The sequence below is a fragment of the Penaeus monodon genome, chromosome 39 (assembly GCF_015228065.2).
Source record: "Penaeus monodon isolate SGIC_2016 chromosome 39, NSTDA_Pmon_1, whole genome shotgun sequence".
NCBI classification, from domain to species: Eukaryota; Metazoa; Arthropoda; class Malacostraca; order Decapoda; family Penaeidae; genus Penaeus; species Penaeus monodon.
The window spans coordinates 24,436,832-24,447,456 of NC_051424.1; the positions used below are offsets into that span (position 1 = coordinate 24,436,832).

At 43.6% G+C, this 10,625-nt stretch overlaps 1 protein-coding gene across 3 annotated transcripts in view; it reads left to right on the forward strand.

The window, feature by feature from the left end:
- LOC119597404 (sodium-coupled monocarboxylate transporter 2-like) overlaps positions 1–10,625 on the forward strand; it is a 28,878-nt gene that overhangs the window by 8,478 nt on the left and 9,775 nt on the right. Inside the window, exons 6-11 of one of the 3 annotated variants that reach the window (XM_037946973.1) lie at positions 446–586; positions 811–1,029; positions 1,178–1,293; positions 1,905–2,089; positions 8,153–8,394; positions 8,793–9,017. In XM_037946973.1, the coding sequence (XP_037802901.1) occupies positions 446–586; positions 811–1,029; positions 1,178–1,293; positions 1,905–2,089; positions 8,153–8,394; positions 8,793–8,934 (1,045 nt within the window). In that variant the 3' untranslated portion in view covers positions 8,935–9,017. Of the gene's footprint in view, positions 1–445; positions 587–810; positions 1,030–1,174; positions 1,294–1,904; positions 2,090–8,152; positions 8,395–8,792; positions 9,018–10,625 lie in introns of those variants that run through there. The other 2 variants (XM_037946974.1, XM_037946972.1) reach the window with 2 other exon arrangements.

Genomic DNA, 10,625 nt, shown 5'->3' on the forward strand with positions numbered 1-10,625 from the left:
AGATAGGTAGGTACGTTAGTATATAGGTTAAAAGGTAGGTAGATAGAGAGATAGATAGATAGGCAGATATATAGATAGGTACAGAAGGTGAGAGGGAGATAGAGATTAAGAGGAAGTGATTTGAGACAGTAAGGGAGAGAGGGGATACCAAAGTGAGAGAGAGTGAGAATGGCAAAGAAAGAGAGAGAGAGCGAAAGCGCGTAAATATGACTGTACAGATTTTTTATGTCCTATTGAAGTTGATGAAGGATGGTGACGCAACCACACAGAAGTGTATAGAGCCATCCCCATTCGAAAATATCGATAATTAAATATATATCTACACAAAAAGTATAACCCAGGATTTTCTACACAAAAAACTATAACTCAACAATCCACACAAAAAAAATATAACCCAGCAGTCTGTCTACATTAAAAGTATAACCTAGTTATCTCTCTCTTCCAGCCTGTCCCTGAACCCATACAAAAGACACACAATGGCGAACGTAATGACAATGGGAGCGGTACTTTTTCTTAATTCCTATGGCGTTTCCCAGACCAACTTGCAACGTATATGCGCGGTGCCAACCATAGGTCAAGCCAGGAGGTCAGAGGTCATATGTTTATTCCGAGTAACAAGATGGTGTTGATAATGGGTGCAATAGTTTAAGTGCTGTTGGTGAATTATATAATATGATTTTAATTGTCTGCTTTATTTTTGTTACTAGCCTAATAATAATTATGAATAGTATAAACATATTCAGAAAACTAGCACGATGAAAAATGCAGAAATAAAATACGATAACACTAACCGGTAACATTTCGCTTTAGGGTCCTCCTTATGAACCTCGTAGGGATGGTGGCCATGAGTATCCTGCAGGACTTCAGTGGGATCTGCGCCTTCGCCACGTATCACGGTTGCGACCCTTTGGCGCGAGGAATCATCACTTCCAAAGACCAGATCCTTCCTTACTTCGTCATGGATCAAATGGGCTTTATAGTGGGGATGCCTGGACTCTTCGTCGCCATGTTATACGGTGGATCCCTTAGGTGACGGGAAGATGAAGAGATCAGTAGGGAATAAAGAGCTAAGTAGATATGGAGAAAGATTATGATTACATAACATACCCTTTACCTCCCCTCCCCCCAGTTTGTGATTCGTCTCTTTTTACAATTCTTTTTGTCTCTCTTTCAGTAGCCTTTCTTCGATCATCAACAGCTGGGTGGCCGTTGTGTGGACAGACTTACTGGAACCTCTTCCTTGGTTTCGAAATGTGACGAGATCGGGCGCCGCGTTCATTAATAAGATTCTTTGTAATTTCGTTGTTCTGTTTGTTTGCTTTGAGTTTGTTTGTTTGTTTGTTTGTATGTTTGTTTGTTTTATTTTTGTTTGATGGGTGTGTTTCCGTTTTACTTTGCTTCTTTCTTTCTTTCTGTCTGTTTGTCTGTCTGCCTCCCTTCTACTGTAATCTCCAGATGGTAATGAGTGAAAAATAATGATGTGATAATGATGACAATAGAAATGTAATGATAATGATGATAATAATGACAGTGAGGGCATTGATACTAATGATGATAGAAATGAAAATAATAAAGATAACGATAATGATAATATATTGATAATATTGCTCATATTCTTTACAAAGTGTATTATTATTATTGTTAATACTAAGAATACAAGCAATGATTGTGCTCCCCTCTCCCAACTCCCTCCCTCCCTCTCCTCCCTCCTTTCTATAACGCAATCTCTTCCGTCAACTCCCCCCAAGCCCCCCCACCTCACCTTCCTCACTCACCTCCCTTTCCTTCTTGTTATCCCTCCTCCCACCACCTTTCCTTCCCTTCCTCCCTCCATCCCCTCCCCTTTCTGCCATACCCCTAACCCACCTGACTCCTCTCCCCCTCCTCTCCCGCCCTTCACACAGCCCTCTTGATGGGGTTGCTGATCATCGCCATGGCCTTCTTCGCCAAGAACTTCGGCGGGCTCTTCCAGACGACGATGACGCTCGCCGGAGTCGCCGCAGGACCTACGCTGGGGCTGTACCTCACCGGGGTCCTGGTTCCTTACTGTGACCGGCGCGGGGCCTTCGCCGGTCTCGTGGTCTCCGCGGTAAAGTGATCCTGATGATAATGTCGGAAACTCTAACTCTCACTCTCTCTCTCTCTCTCTCTCTCTCTCTCTCTCTCTCTCTCTCTCTCTCTCTCTCTCTCTCTCTCTCTCTCTCTCTCTCTCTCTCTCTCTCTCTCTCTCTCTCTCTCTCTCTCTCTCTCTCTCTCTCTCTCTCTCTCTCTCTCTCTCTCTCTCTCTCTCTCCGGGCTAGTACAGAGGTAACGTGTCGGCCTCTCATCCGAGGGGTCGGCGGTTCGCGCCCCGCCCAGGCGCGAGAAGTTGCAACTGTCGCCCGGAGGTTACTGCTGTGGCTGGGCACCACGGCGGGCAAGGACTCGGTTCAGCCGAGTCAGCAGCAGCTGACACACGTGAGCAAAATCAAGCAGACAGTATGTCACACCAAGAATATCCATTGTATCAAATGGAATCCAAACCAAACTTTAACTTTAACTTTAAACTCTCTCTCTCTCTCTCTCTCTCTCCCTCTCTCTCTCTCTCTCTCTCTGTCTCTCTTGTCTCTCTGTCTCTCTCTCTCTCTCTCTCTCTCTCTCTCTCTCTCTCTCTCTCTCTCTATTCATTTAGATATTTATTTTTAATTTTTTGTTGTTTTTTCTCTCTCCCTCTTTTTCGTTATTCATTTAGATATTCATTTTTCATTCTTAGTTATTTTTTCTCTTCCTCTTTCTCTTTATTCATTCAGATAAATATTTTTCATTTTCGATGTTTTTTTTCTTCTCTCTTTTTCTTTATTCATTTAGATATCTGTTTTTCATTCTTATTTTTTTATCTCTCTTTTTCTTTTATGCATTTAAATGTTTATTTGTCATTCGTATTGTTTTTTTGTTTGTTTGTTTGTTTTTGGGTAATATTAATAATGTTGATGATGCTGATATATGTGTCAGCGTTGATACTTGATACTGATGGTAACACCAGAAGGTGTTGGTGGGGGTGGGAGCTATGGGAGTCAGTTGCCCCCTCAAGACTCGGATTGCCCCCCTCAAGGTCTGACCCCTCCCCTCCCCCCAAAACCCACAGTTGTTTACCTTTTTAACTAAATTACACCTTTATAGATCTGGTTATAGATCATGGTTCGCTTTGCTTGCCTGAAACATGTGTTAATACTGATATGAACACTGATACCAGTGTTGATACCATTCTTCATACTCGTACCAATGCGATACTAATTGTAATACTAATAACAATCATTGTAATAATTGCAATGATAATAACAATACTGGTACTAGGGCTAATAACAGTACTAATAGCGCTAATATTTATCTTTATATATTGGGCAAGGAACTTCACCTCGATTGCCTACCTAGCCACTGGGCGGCCAAGCCAGCCCAAGTCAGTGCTGATCCCAAGCCCGGATAAATAGAGAGAATAATTACCCAAAAGGTAAAACCGGCACTCTCCGTGGAAAGGAACTGGGGACCCTACCACGTTCTCACTCCAATATCATCACAACATGAAAACTACAATTAAGTATCATGCTGTGACCACGGCTGCTCAAACATGAACCTACCGTTGAAGAAAAAGCCAGCCCAAGTCAGTGCCGCCCCCAGACCCGGGTAAATAGAGATGGTGACTCGATAAAAACACCGGACGAAAGGCAACGGCAAACCACCGCTCTAAATTGCCAAGAAAATCATGGAAATCCATGATCGTCAACATCCTTGTCGGACTGTTACGACGACGAGTTTGAGGATTCGAGTCACCGTCCGGCGCGTTGTTCCCTTCCCTTCACCTCGATTGCCTACCTAGAAAATGACACATTGGCCTTGAGCACTTGTGTCGTAGGGGAAGTCACCGCCGTTGCACAAACCGCGGTTGATTAGGAAGGGCATCCAATCAGGCAAGGGTGGCACTGCCATATAACCTCTCAGTAGTGAATTGAGCTTTTGATACTGTTGATCACGATATCCTCTGGAATAACATGTACGATATGAAGTTTCCAAAACACATCATCCAATTAATAAAAGCCTTGTATGACCAACAACAAGCAGCTGTAAGAACCACTTATGGGTTAACAGAATGGTTCGAAGTCAAACAAGGAGTACGATAGGGTTGCATTCTGTCTCCGCACCTCTTTAATATATATTCTGAAACAATTATGAGAGGTGCTCTAGAGAATTTTGAAGAAACTGTGGATGTTGGAGGATACAAAATATCAAATCTGAGGTACGCCGATGATATAGTTTTGATTGCCAGCAGTATCACTGAACTACAACAACTACTAGATAAAGTTAGAGAAGCAAGCGAAAAGGCTGGCTTATTTCTTAATGCCAAGAAAACTAAGATCATGAAGATTCAAAGATAACCGGCAATGAACAATGATGAACATGTTACAATCAATGGAATGATTGTGGAAAATGTGAAAGAGTTCACTTATCTTGGAGCTGTTTTAACTAATACATATGATGATTCACCGGAGATAAAAAGAAGAATTACCATTGCCAAAAGCTACCCTCTGCGTGTCGTAAGAGGCGACTAAAAGAGGTTGGCGGCAGGAAGGGCATCCGGCCGTAAAAACCCCTGCCAAGCCAATACATGATGCGGAGAATCAGGAATGCAGACAGAGCTAGGGCGTACCCCGCAGGCGACGCGTCGGATGACCGCCGTGATCCGGCGACAAATGGGCAACGGCTACTGTATCAAGAGCGGATACGGCTAAAGAAGCAAGCTCAGAGGAAGAAGAGATCTCGGGCTTGACCATGGGGCTCTTGGCGCTGCATGGCCTCGTCCTGCGCTTTGGCGGACACGGGTAGTTCGACATATCGCTGCCGGAGGTCCACTCCGAATGAGCGTAGGCCTTGAAAGAAAGCTCCCGAGAGAGCGCAGAGCTGCGGCCTCGCGAGCAAGATTCGGACAGCACTTCGAGCCAAGGAGGCGTCCCCGAGGCCCCTCGCGCGCAAGTCCTCGAGGAAAAGTGGCAAGAAGGGCGCCTTTAGAGCGAGCAGGACAACTCTCCGAGGCGAGGCGACGCCGCCGAGGCCCCCCGGCCGTGAGGACGCAGCCAAGGTGCCCCCACGCAGCAGAGCCTCCGGATCCGAGAGGACGGCGGCCCGCGACCGCGTCGCCGCAGCTTCATCAGGATTGGCCTTTCTGGTTCGACTGAGTTCGATCAACTTTGACGTGGCTTGCATTGCATGTCTGTATACGCGATTTTTTCCGCACCGGCGACCCCAGTTGAACTGGGACAAAAGCCTGTAGAAGAAGAAGAAGAAGACCATTGCCAAAAGCGCCACAATTGCTCTCAATAACATCTGGAAAGACCGAAGCATTACCTTACGGACAAAGCTGAGGTTATTGAACTCATTAGTTTTCCCAATTGCATCATATGGTTCTGAGTGTTGGGTGTTGAAGTAGATAGACAAGAAAAAGATCAATAGTTTTGAAATGTGGTGTTACAGACGAGTACTGCGTATTAGCTGGACAGAGAAGAAGACGAATGATGAAGTGCTGAGAAAAATAAATTGTAAAGACCGACTGTTGGACATCTTGAACAAGAGGAAATTAAAGTTTATTGGTCATGTAATGAGAAGTAAAAGTATTGAGAAAAACTTGCTGACAGGGATGGTGATAGGAAACAGAGGAAGAGGCAAACCGAAGACAAGACTGAGCGACAATATCAAAGATATTTGCGGGCTGTCGATGGTATAAGTGGAAAGAAAAGCGTAAGATCGAGTTTAGTGGCGAAGGATGGTGGAGAGGTCCACGGCTGCTCAAACATGAGCATACCGTTATTGATTGAGTGAATTGAGAGAGGCCTATATATCTATCTATCTATCTATCTCTCCATCTTGAACAAAAGGAAATTAAAGTTTACTGGTCATGTAATGAGAAGTAAAAGTATTGAAAAAAACTTGCTGACAGGGATGGTGATAGGAAACAGAGGAAGAGGCAAACCGAAGACAAGACTGAGCGACAATATCAAGGATATTTGTGGGCTGTCTGTCAAGTGGAAAGAAAAGCGTAAGATCGAGTTTAGTGGCAAGGATGGTGGAGAGGTCCACGGCTGCTCAAACATGAGCATACCGTTATTGATGATGATCTATCTCTCTCTCTCTCTCTCTCTCTCTCCCTCTCTCTCTCTCTCTCTCTCTCTCTCTCTCTATATATATATATATATATATATATATATATATATATACGACGGCAGTCTGAGTTCGAGGGTTCGAGTCACCGGCCGGCGCGTTGTTTCCCTTGGGCAAGGAACTTCACCTCGATTGCCTGCCTAGCCGCTGGGTGGCCAAGGCAGCCCAAGTCAGTGCCGGGTAAATAGAGATGGTGACGAAAAAAAAAAAAAAAAAAAAAAAAAAAAAAAAAAACACCGGGCGGAAGGCAATGGCAAACCACCGCTCTAAATTGCCAAGAAAAATCATGGAAACCCATGATCGTCAAGGCCGTGGTGGCCGAGTGGTTGGAGCGTCGGACTCGGGACTGTCACGACGGCAATCTGAGTTCGAGGGTTCGAGTCACTGGCCGGCGCGTTGTTCCCTTGGGCAAGGGGCTTCACCTCGAATGCCTACCTAGCCGCTGGGTGGGCGGGTCAGCCCAAGTCAGTGCTGGTCCCAAGCCCGGATAAATAGAGAGAATGATTACCTAAAAAGGTAACACCGGCACTCTCCGTGGAAAGGAACTGGGGACCCTACCACGTACTCACTCCAAGAGCATCACAACATGAAAACTGCAATTGAGTATCATGCTGTGACCACGGCGGCTCAGACATGAACCTACCGTTAAAAGAAGAAGAATATATATATATATATATATATATATATATATATATATATATATATATATATATATATATATATATATATATTCTAATTCAAGTGCCCTGTCCTACAAGGACGTTGGCGATCATGGATTTTTCATGATTTCTTCTTGGCAATTTAAAGCGGTGGTTTTTATCGAGTCACCATCTCTATTTACCCGGTACTGGGACCAACATCTTTTTAGCTCTACCACCTCACTACTCTTGTTGTGATTGCCATACGGCGCGGAGAAGTAGTTATGTACTTTCCATCACAGTCATTTCGGATGCTTGGTGGTTTTGCTGCCCCGAAGCTGATTCGATCGCGGGATCACGAGGTTCGCAGGCCAACGCTCTAACCACTGGGCTGTCGAGGGGCATATCTTCTTCTTCTTCTTCTACAGGCTTTTGTCCCAGTTCGAAACCAGAGCTCCTTCCCTTTTCCAACGAAACGTGTCCTGGTTTCTATAGAGACCACGGAACGAATGAAAGTCTCTTCAAACCGGCATTTCCTGCCGAAGCGCCGAAAATGGAAGCCGGTTTCATGGATCACGCACGTGAGGTGCAGGCGCCTGATTCCGCCACGACTGCGAACGCATCTCTGAGCGAGATATGTATATATTTATTTATTTGTTTATTTATTTATTTATTTATTTATTCATTTATTTATTTATTTATTTATTTATTTATTTATTTTTATTTATATTTATATTTATATATAACGAGGCCGCGGTGGCCGAATGGTTAGAGCGTCGGACTCAAGACTGTCGCTACGGCAATCTGAGTTCCAGGGTTCGAGTCACCGGCCGGCGCATTGTTTCCCTTGGGCAAGGAACTTCACCTCGATTGCCTACCTAGCCACTGGGTGGCCAAGCCAGCCCAAATCAGTGCCGAGTAAATAGAGATGGTGACTCGATAAAAACACCGGGCAGAAGGCAGTGGTAAACCGCCGCTCTAAATTGCCAAGAAAATCATGGAAATCCATGATCGCCAACGTCCTTGTGGGACAGGGCACTCGAAAAAAATAAATAAATTAATAAAATATATATATGTATATATATATATATACGTTTTTTTCCTGTTTACCTTATGGAAACTTTGAAAGAAGAAATATCCAAGTCACTTTACTGTCTATTTATTCATTCTTCAAGTTTTGATGTTATTATCTTTTATATGTTTTATTGCATTTTTACTGTAATTGTTTTTCTTCCAAATATATTTTTTTTATCTTTTGTTATTGTGTTATATACATATTCTTCGTCTTTGTGTTGATCCATCAAGCTACAAATTCTCTTTTTTAACAGACCTTTCTTGCCTGGATAACGTTGGGAGCATCCATATACGGTTCGAAACCAGAGCTCCTTCCCTTTTCCAACGAAACGTGTCCTGGTTTCTATAGAGACCACGGAACGAATGAAAGTCTCTTCAAACCGGCATTTCCTGCCGAAGCGCCGAAAATGGAAGCCGGTTTCATGGATCACGCACGTGAGGTGCAGGCGCCTGATTCCGCCACGACTGCGAACGCATCTCTGAGCGAGAATGATAAGTACGTTGTGTGTTTTATTTCATTATTATTTCTTTATCTGTACTTTTGCAAAGGTTGGTTTCGCTTTTTTCAAGCTATTTGTTTTATCATTGTTATTGTTATCATTATCATTAATATAACAGTGATATTAATAAGTTGGCACTTTGTTTCTCAGTCATATTCACCATCACCATCATCATTAAAATCGCCCTAAAAGAGTCATTTTTATCAGCATCATCAACATCTACAAGTACAAATGTGTACACACACACACACACACACACACACACACACACACACACACACACACACACACACACACACACACACACACACACACACAAATAAACAAAATCACAGTCAGTGGTTAGATTGACAGTCATACCGACAGACAGACATGACCTTTTCCCTTATTTCAGCTGGGGCTTGATGTACCTCTATGGGCTGTCATACACCCTCTTCATGACACTGGGAATGGTCGTTTTTGTCGCCGTGGCTTCCTTGGTTACGCTAATTACAGGTGAGACACCCATCCAGTGGGAAAATCATGGAAATCCATGATCGCCAACGTCCTGGTGGGACAGGGATTTCCATGATTTTCTTGGCAATTTAGAGCGGTGGTTTGCCGTTGCCTTCCGCCTGGTGCTTTTTTTTTTTTTTTTTTTTTTTTTTATATCAAGTCACCATCTCTATTTACCCGGCTCTGGGACCGTCACTAACTTGGGCTGGCTTACCCACCCAGCGGCTAGGCAGGCAATCGAGGTGAAGTTCCTTGCCCAAGGGAACAACGCGCCGACCGGTGACTCGAACCCTCGAACTCAGATTGCCGTCGTGACAGTCTTGAGTCCGACGCTCTAACCACTCGGCCACCGCGGCCTATATATATCATCATCAATAACGGTATGCTCATGTTTGAGCAGCCGTTATATATATATATATATATATATATATATATATATATATATATATATATATATATATATATATATATATATTTTTTTTTTTTTTTTTTTTTTTTTTTTTTTTTTTTTTTTTTTTTTTCCCTTATACGGTAGGTTCATGTTTGAACCGCCATGGTCACAGCATGATACTTGTAGTTTTCATGTTGTGATGCTCTTGGAGTGAGTACGTGGTAGGGTCCCCAGTTCCTTTCCACGGAGAGTGCCGGTGTTACCTTTTAGGTAATCATTCTCTCTATTTTATCCGGGCTTGGGACCAGCACTGACTTGGGCTGGTTTGGCCACCCAGTGTCTAGGTAGGCAATCGAGGTGAAGTTCTTTGCCTAAGGGAACAACGCGCCGGCCGGTGACTCGAACCCTCGAACTCAGATTGCCGTCGTGCCAGTCTTGAGTCCGATGCTCTAACCACTCGGCCACCACGGCCTATTTTAGTGCACTACTGAGCGGTTGTTTGGCAGTGCCACCCTTGCCTGATTGGATTTTGCTTCCTCTCTTTTCCTTTCATCTATTCTTTTTCACTCTTTTACTTGACTTGCTTTGCTCCCGACTGTGTTGCTCTCTCGTGATACCTCTCGCAACAACGCCGCAGCGGGACTTTCCGCCTCACTACCGTCCTTACCGTCCTCCTCCTCGCCCCGTCGGGAAAGTCAGCCTCCACAGCCCGTCCTCCTCGAACCGAAACGTTGCTCCCATGAGGAACCCCATTCCGACCATGGTTATATATATATATATATATATATATATATATATATATATATATATATATATATATATATATATATATATATATATATATATATGTATACCGGCCGGCGCGTTGTTCCCTTGAACTTCACCTCGATTGCCTTCCTAGAAAACGACATATCGCCTTGAGAAGTCAAACGCAAGTGTCGTAGGGGAAGTCACCACCGTGGCATAAAACCGCGGTTGATTAGGAAGGGCATCTAATCAGGCAAGGCTGGTACTGCCATATAACCTCTCAGTAATGAATTGAAAGAGGCCTATGTCCTGCAGTGGAATGAATGGCTGTTGAAAATGTGTTTTGGCGCATGTGTGTGTGTGTATGGCCATGTGCATGGTCATGTGCGTGTGTGCACATGTGTATGCGCATGTGTTCGCGCATGTGTACGTGCATATCTGTGTGCGCATGTGTATGTGTGTGTATGTATGTGTATGTGTGTGCATGTGTATGTGCATGTGTGTATGTATATATATATATATATATATATATATATATATATATATATATATATATATATATATATATATATATATATATATATATCATCATCA